This window comes from Rhinoderma darwinii, chromosome 2, assembly GCF_050947455.1.
Source record: "Rhinoderma darwinii isolate aRhiDar2 chromosome 2, aRhiDar2.hap1, whole genome shotgun sequence".
In the NCBI taxonomy this organism is placed as follows: domain Eukaryota; kingdom Metazoa; phylum Chordata; class Amphibia; order Anura; family Rhinodermatidae; genus Rhinoderma; species Rhinoderma darwinii.
The window spans coordinates 380,581,224-380,606,179 of NC_134688.1; the positions used below are offsets into that span (position 1 = coordinate 380,581,224).

General features: G+C 43.2%; 1 protein-coding gene across 3 annotated transcripts in view; it reads left to right on the top strand.

Annotated features, from left to right (window-relative positions):
• The window catches only part of SYTL5 (synaptotagmin like 5), a 206,392-nt gene that overhangs the window by 150,568 nt on the left and 30,868 nt on the right, over positions 1–24,956 (top strand). For all 3 annotated transcript variants that reach the window (XM_075853948.1, XM_075853946.1, XM_075853947.1), the window contains exons 14-15: positions 5,870–6,048; positions 8,082–8,184. In XM_075853948.1, coding sequence (XP_075710063.1) covers positions 5,870–6,048; positions 8,082–8,184 — 282 coding nt within the window. The remainder of the gene's footprint in view (positions 1–5,869; positions 6,049–8,081; positions 8,185–24,956) is intronic.

Sequence of the window (24,956 nt, forward strand, 5' to 3'; positions counted from 1 at the left end):
AAATATATACAGCCCCAGAACCAAGCTCAGTACAAATATACAGACCCAGAACCAAGCTCAGTACATATATACAGCCCCAGAACAAAGCTCAGTACACATATACAGCACCAGAACCAAGCTCAGTACATATATACAGCACCAGAACCAAGCTCAGTACATAAATACAGCACCAGAACCAAGCTCAGTACATATATACAACACCAGAACAAAGCTCAGTACATATATACAGCACCAGAAAAAAGCTCAGTACATATATATAACTCCAGAACCAAGCTCAGTATATATAAACTCTACCAGACACTGTGCTCCTGAATATAATAGCACTATACACTGTACACCTGAATATAATAGTACTATACACTGTACCCCATAATATAATAGTACTATACACTGTGCCCCATAATATAATAGTACTATACACTGTACTCCTGAATACAATAGTACTATACACAGTACAAATGACTGCCTGATTTGAACGATTAAAATAAATTTATTATGATATTCTTAAAAATGGGCCCTTAGAGCCAAATTAACAGGCTCAATCATTAGGTCAGCTATTATATATATATGCTGAATCCCAACGATTGACTGGTAATAGCGCCGTACCACGCTACACCTTGCGCTATGTTGCGCTCGTCCGGCTCTTAAAGCTCTTAAAGCCACGTACAATACAATACTGGTCAAGGTGTAGCGTGGTACGGCGCTATTACCAGTCAATCGTTGGGATTCAGCATATATATATAATAGCTGACCTAATGATTGAGCCTGTTAATTTGGCTCTAAGGGCCCATTTTTAAGAATATCATAATAAATTTATTTTAATCGTTCAAATCAGGCAGTCATTTTTACAATTTAACGGAACGAAAACCTTGGTTATCAGTGAGATAGTAATATATCTACTATACACAGTACCCCTGAATATAATAGTACTATACACTGTGCCCCATAATATAATAGTACTATACACTGTGCCCCTGAATATAATACTATCATACACTCCGCCCCTGAATATAATAGTACTATACACTGTGCCCCTGAAAATAATAGTATTATACACTGTGCCCATGAATTAAATTGTGTCAAACACTGTAAAGTAAAACACTACATACTAACAATGCCCCCTGTAGATAGCACCATTCACAATGCCCCCTGTAGATAGTGCCAGTTACAATGCACTCTGTAGATATTGCCCCCTGTAGATAGTGCCAGTTACAATGCACTTTGCAGATAATGCCCCTTGTACATGTGGCCAGTCACAATGCCCCTTGTAGATAGCGCCAGTCACAATGCCCCCTATAGGTGGCGTCTGTTAGAATGCCTCTGTAGATAATGTCCCCTGTAGATAGCGCCAGTTACAATGTCCTAAGGATGCGGATACAATTGGGTGAGAGGTCCCGTTTCACTACGGTTCTCTGAACCGGCTGTAATTTTAACAGACGGTATGGGAGAACTGAGGCGAACTGGACCCCCTTCCAGCCTCGGGCTCCGGGCACTTGCCCAGATTGCCCTCATTATAATCCGCCCCTGCTACCAGTAATACCCACTTTGGTTGGCATTTGCATAAACCCGCACCTTTGAGGTCCATTTTGTGCGACATTCCAGCAAAAACTCGAATGGTTGGGGAATATGTTAACCTTCACACATACAAAAGCTGTATATAAGATTGGAGGTCACATGGCAGGATGCCCAAACACAGGAGCGTTTGCTACCACAGGGACCCCAGAACAAGCCTAGTATTTACATTTTTGCACGGCGCTTAATACTATATTTTTCAGTTTAAAATCTATAGAGCTACAATTTACATGTACAGAACCTCTTTAAGATAGAAAATTGCCATGAGCAGTTTCTCATGTTTTTTTGCTGTTTATTTCAGATGTTACTTAGCAGCCAGAACTGCAGGGAGCGGGTTGCACATTGGGGTCGCCAGACTTTAATTTTACTTTTATGATCAAATAGATAAAGCACCGACCCAAATATTGAACCCCAAAGTCCTTAAGTAAAATTGCATAACTTTTCTATGAAAAGTCTCTGTAATCCCTTTGTTTTTAATGACATTCAAGCAATTTTCCTCTGGAGCTGTGATTTAGGTTTACAGCTCTTTTATATCTCCTTTTAAATGGCGCAATAGGTTGCTCAGCTACTGTGAAGACTTTGTAAGAAAAAAAAAATCAATATCAAATAATTCAAAGGCTGTTACCTGCAATCCCTTGTCAGGTACTTTGGAGTTTATGGATAGGATTCAAGATTCCATTTGAAATAGAATAGATGATGTAGGACCTTAGATACAAGACAAATCGAAAGGCTTACACAGCATATGTATTTGTGACATTCAATAATTATTGATTATGACACTTTCACTCAATAAGTGTTAAGAAAGATAATAAAAGTAAATTGGTGTCTAACATGAGTAAAATGACATTTACTATTAGAATATTGCAAGACAGAGGAGAACCATAACCCCCTAATAGAGTGACTCTCAGGGTATGTTCACACGGTTTATTTTCGGTCATTTTTCGGGCCGTAAACGGCCGAAAAATCGTAAGCAGAACGACTCCAAACATCTGCCCATTGATTTCAATGGGAAAAACGGCGTTCTGTTCCGATGGGCCGTTTTTTTACGCGGCCGTTTTGAAAAATGGCCGCGTTAAAAAACGCCAGCGAAAAAGAAGTGCATGTCACTTCTTGAGACGTTTTTCATTGACTTTATAGAAAAACAGCTCCAAAAACGTCTGTAAAAAACAGCTTGAAAACAGCTCCGTATTTTCAGACGTTTTTGGTTAAGCGTGTGAACATACCCTCATACAAACCTTTAATGCAGTTTTGCTGTCGTGATGGGCTTGTAGGGTGCTAACCCACGAAACTGTAAGGGTTCTTTTAAAAAATAGTACGTACTTGTTCTGTAGCTTTTTTATTAAAACGAATCTTCAGTAGCTAAGCAATTTTATTACACTAATATACCACCTTTTAAAATAATGCATGTAAAAACAAAGTTGATCCCATACTCCAATTTAGGCTGAGTTAGGTGATCCACTAGAGAACTAAGGACAGACGTATATGGCGCAAGGAGAATGCTGACGCAAATTTGCATGCGTTGTATTAGATGCCCCAGTGCTATATTATAGTGTAGGCTATGTTCACATTTGTGTTATGGCTTCTGTTCTTAAAGAAAGCCACAACCCTCTGCAAGATCGGTAGTGCAATGGATACCACTGGGGTCCAACTGACCCTAATGACCTACAATGGGCTCTGTCGGGTTCCAGTGGGGTTACTATCAATTTTAGAGGAAGAATAACATTGCATGGAGTACTATTGTTCCTGTCAAATTTGATGGGATGTCAACAGAGGCCCCAAGCTTCTTGCGGCATTGTGAATACAGTCTTAGTTACATATTGCACTTCCTCCACCATCATAAATTCTTCACACATGACTTCTCTTCCCCTCTGCCCTGTGCTAGAGTTCATATAAGCCATCAGCATGTGTGAGCCGTGCCAACTGTTGGCATTGGTCAAGACTCACAAGCCTTAAGGGGAGATTCACAAGAACATTGCGTTTTTGCGCGCGCAAACAACGCAGCGTTTTGCGAGCGCAAAAAACATTTTGACAGCTGCGTGTGTCATGCGTGTCTGATGCGCGGCTGCGTGATTTTCGCGCAGCCGGCATCATAGAGATGAGGCTTGTCAACGCCCGTCACTGTCCAAGGTGCTGAAAGAGCTAAATCTTTCAGCACCCTCGACAGTGAATGCCGAACACAACAGCGAAAAACCTGTACAAAAAAAAGATAAAGTTCCTACTTACCGAGAACTTCCCGGCCGTTGCCTTGGTGACGCGTCCTTGGTGACGCGTCCTTGGTGACGCGCCTCTCTTGACATCGGGCCCCACCTCCCTGGATGACGCAGCAGTCCAAGTGACCGCTGCAGCCTGTGATTGGCTGCAGCCTGTGCTTGGCCTGTGATTGGCTGGAGCTGTCACTTGAACTGAAGTGTCATCCCGGGAGGTCGGACTGCAGGAAGGAGACAGGAGTAATCGGTAAGTTAGAACTTCGGGTTTTTTTTACAGGTTAATGTATTTTGGGATCGCAAGTCACTGTCCATGGTGCTGAAACAGTTTAACTCTTTCAGCACCATTGACAGTGACTATCTCCTGACGTCGCGTACCGATAATTTTTTTGCCGGGATCGGCCAAAACGAGTTTGGCCGAACCCGGTGAAGTTCGGTACGCAAAGACACTCCGTTTGGATGTTCGGAAACAGAAAAGCACGTGGTGCTTTTCGGTTTTCATTCATCCTTTTCACTGCTGTTGCGCGAATCACGCTCGTCCCACGGAAGTGCTTCCGTGTGGTGCGCGTGATTTTCACGCACCCATTGACTTCAATGGGTGCGTGATGCGCGAAATACGCAGAGTTATTGAACCTGTCGCGCATTTTGCGCAGCAGACAAACGCTGCGCAAAAAGCACGGACTGTCTGTACTGCCCCATAGACTTGTATTGGTCCATGCGTGCCGCGTGAAAACCACGCGGCCCGCACGGACCGAATACACGCTCGTGTGAATCCCCCCTAAGGCTGGGTTCACACTGAGTTTTTTGCAGGCGGAAAATCTGCTTCAAAATTCTGTTTGGAAGTTTGAGGCAGATTTTCCTCTCCCTGCATGCCGATTTTCGCTGCGTTTTTCGCCCGCGGCTATTGAGCACCGCGGACATAAAACACCATGAAATACGCTTTCTCTGCCTCCCATTGATGTCAATGGGAGGTCAGAGGCGTAATCGCGCAAAGATAGGGCATGTCCCTTCTTTTTCCCGCGAGCCGGTTTTACCGCTCGCGTGAGAAAACCATCCCGCCTCTCATTGAAATCAATGGGAGGCATTTTCGGCCGTTTTTTGGCGAGTTTTGCGGCGCCGTTTCTGCGCTAAAAACATTGTAAAAAAACTCAGTGTGAACCCAGCCTGTCGATTAAAGCAGGTGATAAAAGTATCATAGATGGGAGACTGTCCTCTGGGAATCTACCATTACTGAACATGAGGGGCTCCGACTCCCCACTTCTTGCCAGATGCTTGCCCAGCCACTCCCAATAGGGTTGAGTAGTAATGTCAGACACAGGTGAGCGCCCACATTTGTTGATTTTAAACTTTCCCATTAATTTAATCTAATAAAAAAATCAGTGTGGAAAATAATAATATATGGGACAAACCAGATAGAAGAAGAAAGGGACTGTACTTATTAAAGCTTCCACATGCATCAAAGTCCGACTTCCCTCTACTTAGTCCGACTTCCTCTGCTTAATCTAGATATTTCTTCTATTATTACATGTTTACCCACGTTTTAAACTCTGCCCCCCATAAACTCCTACCCTTTTGTGATCTAGTTCACAGGACTATACCCTGCAAAAAATGGAACTAATGGCAAGTATGTTATTGCTGTTGTATATCTTTTGCTATTTTCTAAATATCCACTTTACCACTTTACTATAATGTGTGGGGGGAAAAAAAACCTTCCCTTTTTTTGTGGGTAGAGCTGCATTATCCTCTGGTCCCTTCAATTGTTAGACATCATTTATCGGATTGCGGAGCAGGTGAGTCCTTTGGAGGATTGCACAATCCATTGAATCACATACAGATACCTCTTTGGTATGTACTCCCTCACTTATGAGCTTCCATTGACCAACATGTTTTCCGCTCTTTAGAATAACCAATTATCATGGCTTGCTGGCAAATGTAGAACCAGGTTTAAATATATTTTTGCTCATTCTATGTACATATTAACTAGAAAACGACTTTCTCTTGTCACACTACAGTGCACTTTGTGCCATCCAAAGACCCAGACTAAATAAAGAGCTACTTTATATTTTCTTTCTCTGTATTTTTTTTATTTTCAGACAAGTCTTAATAGCATGACAAGTGCCTACAGTGAAATTTGGGACTATGATAATGTCAAAGTCACAGGGGAAATCATACTGAATCTTAATTACAGCTATAAAACAGGAGCTTTGAACGTTCTGGTGAAGAGCTGTAAAAACCTAGCAGTGGCCGATGAGAAGAAGAACAAAACAGACCCGTAAGACAATTTTTATCTCTATATTATTTGCAATATTTCAGATACAAATATTTTTTTTTTGTATAGAAATCTGTGCATCTGAAAAAGCATTTGGTGCAGTTAATTATTTTCAGCACAAGATTCAATGAGCCATGTATCTTCAGTATTTTGCAGAGGCTAAGGACACAACATTTTTTTTAAGCGGGTCAGATATATTTTCTGGTCGATTCGAAAGATTTGTTGTTCATATACACACATTAACCCCCTTCTACACCGCAATAGTACATCAAGAGGAGCAGGAAGTACCAGCTCCACGGTATACTATTACTCAGGAGCTGTGCCAGCGCTATCTGCATCAGATGACAGATGTCATCCGGTCCTGGCTGTTTAATCCCCTCAGATGCCGCAGTCATTTCTGACCGTGGCACCTAAGTGGTTTTACAGAGAGAGGGGGTTCCCCCTTTAAGCCCATCAGCGCCAGCCCATAATGCGATCACAGGTTAATGGGTTGTTAATGGGTTGCTGTTGGCAGTGTATTATCTGAGCGATCAAAAGATTGCATGGTCTGGTGACCTAGAGAAACGAAAACATTTTTTTTTTAAAAAGGCAAAGTTTACAGAAAACTTTTAGTTTTTCTTATACACTGGGAGACATTTATTAAGACTGGCATCTCATACGACAGTCCTAATGTAAAGTAAGCTAGCCTTATTTAATAAGAGGTGCACACTTCTTATTAAATTTAGCGCATCTCGCATCTCTAGATTACCACTATAATTTAAGACAGTTTCTAGTGTAAATTTTATGAGCCTTCACAGGCCACACCCATTTTGCTTAGACCCACCCATTTCTATGGGTGGCGTAAATACATCAAAATCTTCTTGCATTTGTGACTTTTTTACGCCAGATTTCAGATAAAGTTATAGCTTTTGGAATGCAGAGATGAAAATAAAAATTAAAAATAAAGTTCTGTCCGGAGTTAAATTGAGAATTTTATGCGGTTCCGCAGCTCACAACTCTTTTCTAAAATTGGGCGCAGCTTAACAGCGGGGGACAAGGCCACTTGCACGCCAACAAATTTGTCATAATTTACCTAAGAAGCTGGCGTAAATATGTTGCAAATCTACAGCAGGGACGCCAGAGAACACCAATCTTAAATTCCCCCCTTATATGCAAACCCAGCCTAAAGCTAGCAAAATTTGTGGTGGTTTTTCCCCCATGTAAAAATATCTCCAATAATTGGACTGATGTTCAGAATGTCTCAAATATCATTTTTTTTCACATCTAGTAGCTAATTATATTCTTTGATCATTGTTTTTACAGTGACACCTATCATCTTAGTCCCATCGACATAACAATAATTATCTCTATGGCCACCTAAAAGCAGTGGCGTAGCTTGGTTCTCCAGCACCCGGGTCAAGATTCAGTTTGGCGTCCCACCACGCACACACACACTTCACCTGTAGATAGAGCCCCTGACGTCACTGTGCATATATGGATAGTGATGTCAGGGGCTTCTCCAGGGGCGGAATCCACGGGAAGAGCGTCGGCAATGCTATGGCCAGGGATTCCTCCATATCTCCCAACTTTCAAGTATCACAAAGATGGACAACCGATGTGGCACGCATAGCAACACAGTATAATGCCCTCTAGCTGCCCCCACACAGTATAATGCCCCTATAGCTGCCACCATACAGTATAATGCCCCATAGCTGGACCCATACAGTATAAAGCCCAAGCAGATTCTCCCATGCAGTATAATGCCCACACAGATGCCCCCATGCAGTATGATGCTCAATCAAATTCCAACATACAGCACAATGCCCCTATAGCTGCTCCCATACAGCATAATGCTCCTATAGCTCCCCCATACAACATAATGCCCATATAGCTGCCCCATACAGTATAATGCCCCCATACAGTATAATGCCCCCATAGCTGCCCCATTCAATAGAATGCCCTATAGCTGCCCCAATAGAGCTTAATGCCCCCAAAGCTGCCACCATACAGCATAATGCCCCCATAACATTACTATATTTCCAATTTCATGTTTTTAGGTATGTGAAGGCATATCTCCTACCTGACAAGTCACGTCAAAGCAAACGGAAGACAAAAATAAAGAACAACACAACTAATCCTGAGTTCAATGAAATACTCAAGGTAAGACTATCTATCTATCTATCTATCTATCTATCTATCTATCTATCTATCTATCTATCTATCTATCTATCTATCTATCTATCTATCTATCTATCTATCTATCTATCTATCTATCTATCTATCATCTATCTATCTATCTTCTTAGTGACAGTCCATTACAGAACTGTAAGATAATATGTAAAGCCACTAACCCAGAAGCAGGGGACTGAGAACAAACAAACAATTGTGCATCTTACAGTATGTTGGTCTGACTTCAGCCTTAAGTGCGCAAAAGGCACTTAACAGCTCCGTGTGTCATCAGCGTATGATGCGCGGCTGCGAGATTTTCTCGCAGCCGCCATCATTATGACACTCCGTTTGGATGTTTGTAAACAGAAAAGCACGTGGTGCTTTTCTGTTTACATTCAGAGTTTGACAGCTGTTGCACAAATCACGCAGTTCGCATGGAAGTGCTTCCGTGCGGCATGCGTGGTTTTCACGCACCCATTGACTTCAATGGGTGCGTGATGCGCGAACAGCGCACAAAGATAGGACATGTCGTGAGTTTTTTTCAGCGGACTCACGCTGAGCAAAACTCATGGACTGTCTGCATGCCCCCATAGACTAATATAGGTGCATACGACACGCGTGAAAAGCACGCGCGTCGCACGCACATATATCACACTCGTGTAAACGAGGCCTTCGTTAAAGGGGTATTCCCAAAATCATAAATTATCGCTTAGGGTACCACCAATGGGACCACCAACGATCGTGAAAATGAGGGTTCCGGTCACTGCTCGACCACAGTGAGGAGGACATTGAATAGAGTGTTTATGGAAATAACCGCTGTACTCGGCTGTTTCCGTCATTCTCATAGACAGTGAATGTAGCAGTGAGCGTATGCTAGATCGTAGCTCCATTCAAGCTCCTTCTCACTGCAGCGAGGAGGATCTGGGCATTCAGAACCCCTGGTCTTGCGATCGGTGGGTGTCCCAGAGGTGGGATTCCCAGCAATCATAAAATAATCACCTGTCCACAGGTGATATTTTATGATTTTGGAAATACCCATTTAAGTTTTATGTACATCTACGGCCATCCCAGATCCATAACATTTGACAATCCAGGTCCTGCTAGGTCCTGTACAGTTACTAATTTAAAAAAAAACAAAAAAAAAACCAGCATGTCCGTAAATGAGTGTGATTATTGATTATCCTACAGTAGTGATGACCAATGTCTCCTAACAGATGTCACCTTTATTAATGGATCTGTGTATATTATTACTTTGCAATGTTATAGATCCATACTATAAGGGGCAGCAAATACAAAATGCTCCCAGGGTGAAGGCGTTGTACAGAATTAGAAAAACATGGCAGCTTTCTACCATAAACAGTGCCAAACCTTTTTGAAGGTTGTGTGTGGAATTGCAGCTCAGCCCCATTTAATTAAATGTTGCTTAGCTGCAGTACCACAAAACCCACAGACAGGTGAGGTGCTGTTTATGAAAGAAAGCAGTCATGTTTTTCTAATCATGTACAATTTCTTTAACTAGTGATAAAAAGTTAATTGTAAGCAATTCATATTGTTTGAGTGGTGGTGAATGAGGAAAGATGAATCCCCCACTCGAGAACTGTAACATGTCGGTCAGGAAGGTACATTATACGCTACTCTCAAAATGAAAAGACTATTTTAGACCATTTTTTTAGAGCAGTATTTTAAAATAAATTCTGGTTCATGACAAAACTAATAGGGCATGACCACACATGGCGGAATTCCTCCGCAACTGTCCGCATCAATGCCGCACAGAATCTGCGTTGCAGATTCTGCAGCGGATCTGCACAAAATGTGCAGAAAATTGATGCGGACTGGCCGCTGCGGACTGCAGGAAAAGTGCTTCTCTTCTCCCTATTCAGTGCAGGATAGAGAGAAGGGACAGCACTTTCCCTAGTGAAAGTCAAAGAAATTCATACTTACCGCCCGTTGTCTTGGTGACGCGTCCCTCTTTCGGCATCCGGCCCGACCTCCCTGGATGACGCTCCAGTCCATGTGACCGCTGCAGCCTGTGCTTGGCCTGTGATTGGCTGCAGCCGTCACTTACACTGAAACGTCATCCTGGGAGGCCGGACTGGAGACAGACGCAGGGAGTTCTCGGTAAGTATGAACTTATATTTTTTTTTACAGATACATGTATATTGAGATCGGTAGTCACTGTCCCGGGTGCAGAAACAGTTACTGCCGATCGCGTAACTCTTTCAGCACCCTGGACAGTGACTATTTACAGACGTCTCCTAGCAACGCTCCCGTCATTACGGGAGCCCCATTGACTTCCTCAGTCTGGCTGTAGACCTAGAAATACATAGGTCCAGCCAGAATGAAGAAATGTCATGGTAGTAAAAACAATACGCTCCGCAGCACACATAAGATCTGCGGACTTCATTGCGGAATTTTGACTCTCCATTGAAGTCAATGGAGAAATTCCGCCATGAGTCCGCAACCAGTCCGCCACTGCTCCGCAACAGACAGAGCATGCTGCGGACACCAAATTCCGCTCCGCAGCCTATGCTCCGCAGCGGAATTGTACGCATCGTGTAAACGAACACTGCTAAATTAAAGTGAAAGTCAATGGAGAAACGGCTCCGCTGCGGATTAACGCTGCGGAGTGTCCGCAGCGGAATTTAAGTGAAATTCCGCTATGTGTGAACCCGCCCATAGAGATATAGGGAGGTCTTGCCATTATTAACCAATCAGGTCACAGCTTTTATTTTTTCAGTTGAATATGAAACAAGTGATCTGATTGGTTACCTAGGGCAATACCTCTAGGGCCTCATTCACACACAACATTTTTCTGGTAATTTAAAGTGCATCAAAAAAATCTTCTAAAAACTCTAGGGTTATTAAACTGTTACATGTGTTTTCTAAGACCTTTTAGTGGCCTTTTTTTTTAGGTGTTTTTCATGTAACCTGTTCCCGCACCACGACGTAATAGCACGTTGGGGTGATGTATGGAGCATGCTCACCCACTGAGCCCGCTCCGTATGCTGCGGGTGTCAGCTTTGTATTAGGCCTCATGCACACGACCGTAGCCGTGTGCACGGCCGTGATTTTCGGGTCGGGCGGCTGCGGACTGTCAGCGGACTGTCAGCTGCAGGCCGCCCGCAAATCGTACGACATGCACATGGCCGCTGTCATTGTTTTCAATGAGCCCGGACCGCAGAAGATGTCCGTAATAGGACATGCCCGTTCTTTCTGCGGTGTGGGTTCCCGGGCCATGCACGGACTGTAAAAACTACGGTCGTGTGCATGGCCCCATAGAAAAGAATGGGGCCGCAATTCTCCCGTGGATTTTCGGGGGAATTGCGGCCGCAAAAACACGTTCGTGTGCATGGGGCCTTACAGTTGACATCAGAGACTAACGGCCAGGAAAAGCGATCGCGATTAATCATGCTCGCAGCATCTGAGATGTTAGAAAGAGGTTGGCGCCCCACTCCGACAGCTCATCGGCCCCCCTGCGATATGATCGCGGGGTGCCGATGGTTGTTGTGCCAATCCAGAGGCCTAATGAAGGCAAGACCTTTTTTCATCTACTGTTAAGCCCTGCCTCTCCCACGGCATAACAGGAGCCTGTAAAAATTACAATATACTGCAATACATTAGTATTGCAGTGTATTGTAACAGCGATCTGACGATTGCTGGTTCAAGTCCCCTAGGGAGGACTAATGAACTGTGTAAAAAAAGGTTAATAAAGTTTTTAGTAGTGTAAAAACATATATATATATTAAAAGTTAAAAAAAACCTTTTCCCGTTTTTCCTCTAAAGTAATGTAAAAAATAAACAAAATTGATATCACTGCGTTCGTAAAAGTCCAAACTATTACAATATAACATTATTTCACCTGCACGGTGAACGTCATAAAAAATAAAAATGCCAAATTCACGTTTTTTTGGTCACTTCATATCCCACAAAAAATGAAATAAAAAGTGATCAAAAAGTGTCATGTAGTCCAAAATGGTACCAATAGAAACTAAAACTCGCCCCGCAAAAAATAAGCCTTTATACCGCTTAATCGACAGAAAAATATAAAGTTATGGCTCTCAAAATATGGCGACAAAACACAAATTTTATTTTTAACAATTAGTTTTGTCCTTGTAAGGCTGGGTTCACACGAGCACATTAATGTCCGTAATAGACGGACGTATTTTGGCCGGAAGTCCTGGACCGAACTCAGTGCAGGGAGCCGGGCTCCCGAGTCCCTGCCTCTCTGCAGGACAACTGTCCCGCACTGTAATCATGTTTTCAGTACGGGACAGTAGTTCCACGGAGAGGCAGGGACTCCTAGCGTCGTACATAACTATGATGCTAGGAGCCCGGCTCCCTGCACTGAGTTCGGTCCGGGACTTCCGGCCGAAATACGTCCGTCCATTACGGACGTTAATGTGCTCGTGTGAACCCAGCCTAAAAGTAAAAAAAAAAACATAAAAAAAACTATAGAAATTTGGTATCGCCGTAATTGTATTGACCTGTAGAATAAAGTTAACATGCCATTTTGCATACGGTGAAAACCGTAAAAACAAAACCCCTTACAAATAATTTTTTTCCGTTTCTCAACACATTATATTGTACAATAAATGGAGCCGTGAAAAGCTACAACTCGTCCCACAAATAACAAGCCCTCTTACGGCTTTATCAACCGAAAAAAAACAACTCATGGCTTTTGGATGGTGGGGAGGAAAAAATGAAAATGCAATTATTTTTGTACATTCTTTTCTTCTGCCATTTTTTAGTCGTATAGAGAAGCCTATGGGAAAAATGGCTGAAAAGACGCCATACCCAAAGCATTCTGCGTTTGGAATAAAAACTTTACTGACCACAAAATTGCCTTAAAAACCCACAAACCAAAACGCAGTTGTGTGTAGTGCATTTAATATTTTACCACACTAAGAAATGCATTCAAAAACGCCACAAAAAAATGCCATTAAAAACACACAAAAACACAAGAAAAGAAAAGCTATGTGAATCTGGCCCAGTTCTTTCCTGGCTTTCATAAATTAGGTCCATAGAATGTGATGTATAAACTAGGAGATGGAATAGAGATTGGGTCTTGTAATTGGTCAAGCAATGTACATACGTACTGTACAACAGACTGTTTGATAAATGAAAAGGAGTTCATCTTATACCATACGTCCCAACTTTCAAGTATCACAAAGAGGGACAACTTTTTTCCTTTTAAGCCACGCATCTTACCCCGCCCAATCCCCGCCAATAACACACACAGTTTAGCCCATACAGTATCATGCTACCATAGGACCTCCACACAGTATAATGCCAAGTAGCTTCCCCCCACACAGTATAATGCCAAACAGCTTCCCCCGCACAGTATAATGCCCCATACAGTATAATGCCCCGTAGATGCACTCATACAGTATAAAGCCAACACAGATGCTCCCATACAGTATAATACCCCATAGCTGTCCCCATACAGCATAATGTCCCCATAGCTGCGCTATACAGGATAATGCACCCATAGCTGCCTCCATACAGTATAATGCCCCATAGTGCCACAATGCCCCTGTAGATCGTGCCACAGTGGCCACTGTAGTTAGTGCCCACATAGATGGTGTCAGTGCCCACATACCACCACCATGCCTGCATATAAAGTGCCAGGGCCAAAATATAAAGTGCTAGTGCCCACATAGTGCCACAGTGCCCATGTAGATGATGCCCATCTAGTGCCACAGTGCCCATGTAGATAGTGCCACTGTGCCCACATAGTGCCACAGTGCCCACATATTATGTGTTCACATATAAAGTGCCAGTGCCCACAGTGCCCATGTAGATGGTACCCATATAGTGCCACAGTTCCCATGTAGATCTTGCCACACCCCCCTTGAATATAGCGGCACCCTGCCTGTAAATAGAGCTAACCCCCCAGAAGATAGCTCCATTGGGGCTACCTCTAGTAGCAGAATCCCCAGCCAGAGAATCAGCCACTCTGTGGCCAGGGATTCCACCCCAGTAGGAGCCACTGACGTCACTGTCTATATATGGAAAGTGACGCCAGGAGCTTCTCAAGGAGCGGAATTCCCAGCCAGAGCGTCGGCAATGCTCTGGCCGGGGATTCCGCTTCAGGAAGAGCCCCTGATCAGTGACAGTGTGTAGCAGTATATGTAGTGTAGTGACATATATGGACAGTGACGTCAAGGGCTTTCCAAAGACAGGAGTCAACGGGCAGGGTCTCTCTACTCTGGCCCTGGACTCCATAGTTGAATGCTGGAGCAGGGGGCTGACGGTTCCCTGCTTCAGTATTGGATTCAACTGTATCTGCATCCTGAGGACGCAGATACAGTTAAAACCGGGACATACCACCAGCCGCCTGGGACAGCGGGCCACCGCCCAGAATCCGGGACTGTCCCCCTGAATCTGGGACGGTTGGGAGGTATGTTATATAATGTTTGAAGCTGTATAAAATAAAATAAAAAATAAGAATGTAAAATCATTGGGCCTCAATTATGAAAACTGTCTAACATGAAGAATTAAGAAATGAAAGCTCTGATTGGTTGCTATGGGCAAAAAGGTCAGTTTTTCATTGTGTAACTCCGCGTCTACATTGTTGCATTTACTACTTGTTTTATTGTCATGTTATTAGAGATAGATTTGCATTCTTTTTGAGAAGTAGAAGCGCTCTCCCATTACTTTAGCAAAAGTCTCTCTTCATACTTATTCCTGTCACTCAACCATAATGGGTTCTGATTGCTCTCCCTGCCTGGAACATAAAATAAGACATTATAGAACAAAGTGCAGTAGATTACTGCTGAGCAACAGTCTTTCCTTTTCCCTTGCCTTAGATTTGGTCATGCTTTTTTTTTTTTTTCAATTTCTGTGGGTCTTCATCAGTGCACAAGACTTGTCTGCTGCTTCTAATGTAACCTAGCAACTATCAGACAAATTCAAGTAAAAACTAGAGAAACGGAGCGTGCTGAGGAGCTTAAGCAGGATCAGCCTTGGCTACTTGGTGTTGTGTAGTACAAATAAATTTCGTTTTCCTAATTTGCAAACCACAGACACCACATAAAATATTATCTTAGGCCAGATTCACACAAACCAGTGCAAACTCGGACGTGAAAAACATTTTTCACGTCCGTGTCACACACTGGTGGGACCCGTTTTCATGGATCCCCCATAGACTTGAGTCTATTGAGGGATCCGTGAAAACGGATGAAAAAAGGACATGTCCTATTTTTTCACAGGCCCTTCACACGGTCTGCTTTAACGGTCTGTTAAATCAACTGCCATGTGAACAGCCCCATTGAAATACACGCGTCCGCGTGATGGCCGTTAAAAAAACGTTTGTCACACGGACGAGATATACAATCTGAATTCGGGCCATAGTGTTCATAAAATATGCCGCATATATCTAAAAAGCCAGTAAAAAAATACATTTAAATGTAGATTAACTATTAAATTAAAAAAATAATAATTATTTGTTTGGTAAAGTAATCTGCTGTTGGGGACTGAAAATAATATTTCAGGTATAATAACTGGGTCTATTTATCAAACGTGGTGTAAAAATTTGTGTTTTTTCTAAAGAACCAAAATGTCAGCTGTCATTTTTTTTAAGCAGGTCATAAATTTATAGCAGTGACTTTATAATGGATCTTTCATCTCTTGACATGTCGGGTTTAGTAAATACTTGAATTCAATATAATATAGAAAGTCTGAAACTTCTTTTCTTAGAACGCTGCGTTGTGCCGTTCCTCTGTTATTCCTTTTACATATTTATGAATAAACTGACAACTGGGTGTTACTAGTTGAGGGTGTGTCTCTACACAGTCTGAGGGTATGTTCACATGGGCTATTTTCTGCCGTTTTTTCGGGCCATGAACGGCCGAAGAAACCGAAGCAGAACGCCTCTACACATCTGCCCATTTCAATGGGAATAACGTCATTCTGTTCCGGTAGGCCGTTTTTTTTACGCAGCCGTTTTGAAAAACGGCCGCGTAAAAAACGCCCGTGAAAAAGATGTGCAGGTCACTTCTTGGGACGTTTTTGGAGCCGATTTTCATACATTCTATCTAAAACTGCTCCAAAAACGGCAGTAAAAAAACGCAGCGAAAATCGCGAGTGGCTTAAAAAACTTCTGAAAATCAGGAGCTGTTTTCCCTTGAAAACAGCCCCGTATTTTCAGATGTTTTTGAGTTTGCGTGTGAACATACCCTGACACTGTCCAATCAGTGTTGACAGTATCAGACTGTGTGGGAACACGCCCATTTGACAAGACGAATGGTAAGACCAGTTGTTCATCTATTTATAAATTTCAAGGAGGAATAACAGAGGAACAGCACAACGAAGAGTTCTAAGAACAGATGCTCCACAATTGTGATTTTACGAGTGATACAAGTATTCACTAAAACAGACATGTCTAGAGAGCTGACATGTCCTCTCTAAATAATCCCATGGTCACCCCCCCTCAAGTTTATTTTATCATTAGTTGTCATTAACCCCTTGGCAACATGTGACATAACTGTATATCACAGCTGCCGAGGGGGAGTATGGAGCAGGCTCATTGAGTTAGCCCGCTCCATGTTCAACAGGTGTTAGCTGTATGTTACAGCTGATAGCTCACTGCAACAGGCGGGATCAGAGATAACTCAGATCCCAGCCGTTTAACCACTTAGATTACGCAGTCAATAGCGACCGTGGTATCTATGCCATTGGAAAGAGGGGATGGCACTCTCCGTCAGCCTGTAGCCCCCGTTGTCAAGGCAGCCACGGGGTCTAATGGCCACCAGGTTTGCCATCTCTCCTATGCCAGAGGTAGGGCTTACTAAGAGCCGATTAAAAGTACCATACATAAGTATTGCAGTGTATGGTACCAGCGGTCAAATGATCTCTTGTTCAAACCCCTAGGAGGACTAAAACAAAAAAAAAGAGATAAAAAAGTATTATTTATATACAAAAATATTATGAAAACCATTTCCCCATATTCCCATAAAGTAATGTTAACCCCTTAATAACCAGCCTAATTTAGACCTTAATGACCAAGCTATTTTTTACGTTTTTCAATCGTCGCATTCCAAGAGCTATAACTCTTTTATTTTTGCGTCGACATAGCTGTATAAGGTCTTGTTTTTTGCGGGACAAGTTGTACTTTTTAATAGCACCATTTTGAGGTACATATTATTTATTGATTAACTTTTATTAACTTTTTTTGGGGGGGGAATAGAAAAAAATCTGAAATTTCGCCACTCTTTTTTGCGTCCTAAATCTACGCCGTTTACCGTGTGGTATAAATAACACAATAACTTTATTCAGCGGGTTGGTTCGATTGCAACGATACCAAATTTGTATAGTTTTTGTATGTTTTACTACTTTTACACAGTGAAAACACTTTTTTTTCTAAATTATTTGTTTTTGTGTCTCCATATTTAAAGAGCCGTAACGTTTTTATTTTTTCGCCGATGCGGTTGTATGAGGGCTTTTTTTTTGCGGGACGACTTGTAGTTTTTATTGGTACAATTTTGGAGTAGATGCGACCTTTTGATCACTTTTTAATCACATTTTTTTAAAGTCAGGATTCACAGAAAACAGCAATTTTTCTGTCGTTTTTTATTTCATTTTTTACGGCGTTCACCGTGCGGGTTAAATAATGTAATAGATTTATAGTCGGGGTCGTTACGGACGCGGCGATACCAAATATGTGTAACTTTTTTACTTTATTTTGTTTTTTTAATACTAAAGCAGTTTGTAAGGGGAAAAAGTGGGTTTTTCATTTTTTTGTAACATTTTTTTTTAATTAACTTTATTAAACTTTTTTTTTTACTAGTCCCACTAGGGGACTTTAATATGCGATTCTGCGATCGCTATTATAATACACTGCAATACTTCTGTATTGCAGTGTATTATGCCTGTCCGTTTAAAACGGACAGGCATCTGCTAGGTCATGCCTCCGGCATGATCTAGCAGGCATTCATTACAGGCAGACCTGGGGGCCTTTATTAGGCCCCCGGCTGTCATTGGAGACACTGACACTCGGCGATCGTATCGCCGGGTGTCGGTGGGGGAGAGAGGGAGCAAAAAAAAAAGCAAAAACAAACGGAATTGCTGTTTTTTTGGTCACCTTATCTCCTGCAAAAAAATGGAATAAAAAGTGATCAAAAAGTCACCTTTACCTCATAATGGTACCGATAAAAAAAACTGCTCACCGCTCAATCGACAAAAAAACCCAATAGAGGAATCCGTTTCATAGTACTTTATATGGTACATATAAATGGTGCTATTAAAAACGGCAACTTGCCGCACAAAGAAACCAACCCTCATACAGGTGACTTTTAACGCATTAAATACACAGTGGAAAGATCCTTTATCTTGACTTTTTCAATGACTTTTCAATGGCTTTTGTTATGTGATATCACGCTGCAGCAAGCTATCAGTCAAGATAAAGATGGCTACATCCGTAGCTCTATGTCGATGGAAAAATAGAAAAGTTATGGCTCTTGGAATGCGGGAAGGAAAAAATGGAAAATGGCTGCGACGGGAATGGGTTAAATTCATAAACTGTACCTCTGTTTCTTTCAAGTCATTTTCACACTCCTTTGCTTGAACTTGGTCCACACCACAACGATGATTGTATACAGTCTGCCAGTCCAGTTCCCAGAGGACCAGAAGCTTTTCTATCTCGTGTTTTAGCACCCTAACCTGACAAATGGACCTCATATTGATTATATCTACCGAATGAGTACATATTAATATTTGTATGAAGGAATAAAATGTATGTTTGATGGAAAACCTTCTTTATAATAAGCACCTAGGATTTTAGTTATGGGGTCAAAAAGATTACATTGCAACATACCTGGATTTAGACTGGTAGTCCTCCATGTATTGTACATATCAAAGTAAATGGAGACATCATACTATTTAGAATAAACAATATGACTTTTTTTTAATTAACTCGTAGTGACGTTGTAGAACTTACTGCCCCAAATATTGACTAGTAATGTTGATTTTCTACCGTGTCATTTTTTACAATTTCTTCATGTAGCTTTACTATTTATTTGTTGTGTAGATTGTAACAGGCCTTCATTTGGGTTACAAGTTTTTGGTGTGCTATGAATTCTCTGTAGAGACTGTAGACGTCCATAATACGACATAATGCGTATTACGGATGATATTGCATCATTATGTCAACAGTATTTCATCAGTATTATAGATCCGTATTACTGATGGCTGTCTTCTAGGGAGATAATTGAAAAATGAATGCAATGCAGATGACATACTTATCACATAGGGATCAAATACAGACTAAATATGGATGCATCTGTATTTTCATCACATAGACTTCAATGGCCGTTTTCCATCCGCAACACGGATGAAAGTAGTGCGTGCTGCGTTTTTAAAATACACACATATTTAATATGCCCATGTGAATAACCTAACTGATTAAGATGAGCTCTGTATTATGGTCCGCAAAAAATCAGATGTAATTCGGATGTAAAATACGTTTGTGTGAAAAAGGCCTTAAAGGGAATATGTCGCCAAATAATTTTTTTTAAAAGTTACTTATTTTTATGATATTTTTTAGGTTTTTTTTTTTGCTGTGTTTTTTTTTTCTTCTACAAGGTGGAAAGTATTAAAAATGAAATAATAATTTTTCCTATATTGGCCACCAGAGGGAGCACTTCCCAGAATTACAGCAAGGTGAATCAGGCAGAGCAGCCTGACCTACAGTAGCTGTTGTAAATGTGGGAGGGACACTCACCTCCCTTCCTATTTTTGGCTACAAGCCAGGAAAAGGTGTCTTCAAATTGCTAAGCAGTGTCCAGGTCCATTTTGGGAGTGATTGTACAGTGGCAGCTGGAAGAGCTCTAGTACACATCAAAAGGCTAAGAATGATGAAAGTCAAGAGGGAAGCCCCTGTGGTGAATGACATTTCAGTTGACAGGTTCACACGGCGTGTATTTGACTGTGTTTTTGACTCATTTTACGTGCGAAAAATGCATTAAACCCTTGATTAAGCTTCCCATTTACATCGTTAGTACATACAACACGATTTTTGCGGGAAAATAAGAAGCATCTTGTCAATTCTTTGGCACGTAAAGCGTGCCAAATGTTGCCATAGTCTATGGGACTAATAATTACGCGCCAAAAATTGTGCAAAAAGACCCTTGAAAGACGCAAAAAAAAATGGGCCTCAGAATTCTTTCTGGAATTCTGAAGACGATTTTAAACTGCCTGCACTTATTTTCCGCTGTTTTCGTGGCAGTTTTCATCCACGGCCATTGAAGCTAAAGCAAGAACCATGGGCAAAAACGCCACGAAAAACGATTTCAATGGGAGGTCAGAAGCGGAAGCCGCAAGAAAGGAAACGCCGCTTTTTCCCCCGTGAGCGTTTAGAAGCCATCCGGCAAAAGAACGCCTCTGCCTCCCATTGAAATTAATGCGGAGAGATTTCGTGCCTTTTATGGTGCTGATTCCAAAGTGATTTCCGCATCAAAATCAGCGACAGCAAGCTCTGTGTGAACAGGGAGTTATAGCTCTGTTTTTGAATACTTTATTAGCACCTTAGTAATGGCAGCTATCTGTTTGACGACGTCCATTACTAAGACGGTGCTTAGTGTTAGCCAGTAAAAAGGCTGCAACTAACCACCCATTATTACGATCCAGTACCTGACCATCTTTAGTGATGGTCGGGTAGTGGAGCAGCCGCAGGCTTGTATTATTAAGCTGGGAAGGGCCAAAAACAGTGGCCCTTCCCACCCTGGTAATGCTAGGCTGCGGCTGTTTTATTGTATCTGGCTGGTTATGAAAATGGTGGGGGACTCCATGTTTTTTTCGTCAATTTATTCATTGTAAAAAAAAAAAACGCCAGATACAATAAAACAGAGCCTAGCATTACCAGGGTGGGAAGGGCCACTGTTTTTGCCCCTTTCCAGCCTAATAATAAGAGCCTACGGCCGCCCTGGTGCCAGATCGTACCCGGCTCTTCTCGATACCCCTGGTGGCGGTGGATACCGGGGTAATAATGGGGGGTTAGTTGCAGATTTTTTACTGGCTAACACTAAGCCCCGCCTTAGTAACGGACGTCGTCAAACAGACAACTGCCATTACCAATGTGCTAATAAAGTATTAAAAATAAAGAGAGACATAAGAAAATAATTTTTTATTTAAATAAAAACTCCCCCACACAACCCTCGCTAACCATTTTGTTTAAAATAAAAAGTAGATCATCGACGTAATCCAACGAATCTACAACATAGTCAAAAAATAAAAAACTAAAAAAACTAAAAGTTAGTAATATGCCGCTGCTACTTCATTCCTTGCTCCTACTGTTCACAGAAGGAGCAAGGAACGACGGAGCAGTGGTGCTGGGCGCTGATCCTTCAAAACAGCCGCCAATCAGCTGTTTTGAAGGAACAACGGCGAGTACCGCTGCTCCGTCGAGCACCCCCCTACACACTAACCCCCCAAACATGTTACCGCGCCACACCCTGACCCCCACACACAAAACCACGCATGCACACACCTTACCTGTATGTTGGGGGGGGTTTGTGTGTGGGGGGGCATTTGACGAAGCAGCAGTGCTCGCCGCTGATTAGCGTCTGTGACGGATAAGCGGCGCATGGGTGCTGCTGATGCTTCATAGCTGCCAATCAGCTGATGTGAAGGAACAGCAGCGAGCACCGCTGCTCCGTCGAGCGCCCCCTCCTACACACACACACACACACACACACACACACACACACAAACCCTCCCAAACATGCAACCATGCCACACACACTAAGTGTGGTCGAGTGACCCCTTCTTCCACCAATCAGTCGGGGAGGCCGAGGAGTGGGAGAGCCTATCACAGACTGGCCAGACGGAGCTAGCTCCCGCCCTCTGTCTATTTATACCTTCACTTCCTGCTCCTCCTTTGCCTGTGATTCTTTCAGTCTGTTTCCTGGCTCTGTTGCTGCTGCTTACTACTTGTCTTCTGCTTCATATTGACCCTGGCTTGACTGACTATTCTCCTGCTCTGTGTTTTGTACCTCGCCCACTCCTGGTTTGACTCGGCTCATTCACTATTCTCCTGCTCTGCGTTTTGTACCTCGTCCACTCCTGATTTGACTCGGCTCGTTCACTATTCTTGTTGCTCACGGGGTTGCCGTGGGCAACAGCCCCATTTCCCTTAGCATCTGTGTACCCTTGTCTGTTTGTCTGTCATGCACTTAGTGAGCGTAGGGACCGTCACCCAGTTGTACGCCGTCGCTTAGGACAGGCCGTTGCAAGGAGGCAGGGACTGAGTGGCGGGTAGATTAGGGCTCAGCTGTCTGTCTCCCTATCCCGCCATTACATAATCACAGGCCCATATACCTTTTCTACCCTGGTCCCTGTCACAACTATGGACCCGCTTGAGACCCTGGCTCAGCAAATGCAGGGCCTCTCCCTACAGGTCCAAGCCCTGGCTCAGAGCGGCAACCAGCAAGATGCTACCCTGGTAGTGCCCCCCACCTCACCTCTTGAACCCCACCTCAAGTTGCCTGACCGGTTCTCAGGGGACCGGAAGACTTTTTTCTCCTTTCGGGAGAGTTGTAGGCTCTATTTCCGTCTAAAGCCCCACTCCTCAGGTGCCGAGAGCCAGCGAGTGGGTATAATTATGTCCCGGCTCCAGGACGGGCCCCAAGAATGGGCCTTCTCCTTGGCTCCCGACGCCCCTGAACTTTCCTCTGTTGACCTTTTTTTTTTCTGCTCTCGGGCTCATATATAACGAGACTGACAAGACTGCCTTTGCCGAGAGTCAGCTGGTGACCTTACGTCAGGGTAAGAGACCCGTTGAGGAGTACTGTTCGGACTTTAGGAAGTGGTGTGTAGCTTCTCGGTGGAATGACCCTGCCTTGAGGTGCCAGTTTAGATTGGGTCTGTCGAACGCCCTGAAGGACCTGTTAGTTAGCTACCCCTCTTCTGACTCTCTAGATCAGGTTATGGCTTTAGCGGTACGTATTGACTGACGTCTCAGGGAATGACGACTTGAACGTTTTTGTGCCTTCTCCTCTGGCTCCCCCATGATGGCTCCCGAAGTTCCGTTGCTTCGTTCTTCCACGGAAAATTCGGATGAACCAATGCAACTCGGGGCCTCCGTGTCTCCCCAACAACGTAGAGACTTCCGCAGGAAGAATGGTCTCTGCTTCTACTGTGGGGAGGACAAGCATCAAGTGAACAACTGTCCTAGGGGTAAGAATAAGCAGCCGGAAGAACTTCCGCGCCTAAGTGATCATCGGGGAGGTCACTTGGGTGCACAGGTATTTCCCGTAAATATGAAACCTAATAAGATCTTGCTTCCCTTTCAGGTCTCTTTTGGTGATAGGTCTGCTACCGGCAGTGCCTTCATGGATTCAGGGTCTTCTGCTAATATTATGTCTGTGGAATTTGCTATGTCTCTAGCTATGCCATTGATTGATTTGCCTAAACCTGTTCCGGTAGTGGGTATCGACTCCACTCCTCTTGCTAATGGTTATTTTACGCAGCATACCCCTGTTTTTGAACTCCTTGTTAGCTCCATGCATTTGGAGCAGTGCTCTGTACTGGTTATGCAGGGATTATCGTACGATTTGGTTTTAGGCCTTCCCTGGTTGCAGTTGCATAATCCCACGTTTAACTGGAATACTGGGGATCTTACCAAATGGGGTAATGAATGCATGACGTCATGTTTTTCTGTTAATTTTATTTCTCTCCCTGAGGAGGTGAACACTCTACCTGAGTTTATTCAGGACTTCTCTGATGTTTTTTCTAAAAAGGCCTCCGAAGTGTTACCTCTCATAGAGAATACGATTGCGCTATCGATTTGGTACCAGGAGCTAAGCTCGCTAAGGGTAGGATATTTAATCTCTCTTGTCCCGAACGTGAAGCCATGAGAGAGTATATCCAGGAATGCCTGGCCAAGGGTTACATTCGCCCCTCTACTTCGCCGGTAGGTGCTGGCTTCTTCTTCGTAGGGAAGAAGGATGGTGGTCTTAGGCCGTGCGTTGATTACCGAAACTTGAATAAGGTCACTTTAAGGAACCAGTATCCTCTTCCTTTGATTCCTGATCTCTTCAATCAGGTTCAGGGGGCCCAATGGTTCTCTAAGTTTGATCTACGGGGGGCTTATAACCTTATCCGCATCAAAGAGGGGGATGAGTGGAAGACTACGTTTAACACGCCCGAAGGTCATTTCGAATACCTCGTCATGCCCTTTGGGTTGTGTAATGCTCCCGCAGTCTTCCAGAATTTCATAAATGAGATTTTAAGAGACTATCTGGGGGTATTTCTTGTAGTGTACCTTGATGACATCCTAGTGTTTTCCAAGGACTGGTCCTCCCACATTGAGCATGTCAGGAAGGTGCTGCAGGCCCTTCGGGAAAACAAGCTCTTTGCTAAAACCGAAAAATGTGTGTTTGGGGTGCAGGAGATACAATTTTTGGGTCAAATGCTCACTCCTCATGAATTCCGCATGGACCCTGCCAAGGTTCAGGCTGTGGCGGAATGGGTCCAACCTGCCTCCCTGAAGGCGTTACAGTGTTTCCTGGGGTTTGCTAATTATTACAGGAGATTTATTGCTAACTTCTCGGTCTTCGCTAAGCCTCTTACGGATCTCACTCGCAAAGGTGCTGATCTCCTCCATTGGCCTCCAGAGGCGGTCCAGGCTTTTGAGATCTTTAAGAAGTGCTTTATCTCGGCCCCAGTGCTGATTCAGCCTAACCAAATGGAGCCATTTATCGTGGAGGTTGACGCCTCCGAGGTGGGAGTGGGTGCTGCCTTGTCCCAGGGTACCAGGTCCCTCACCC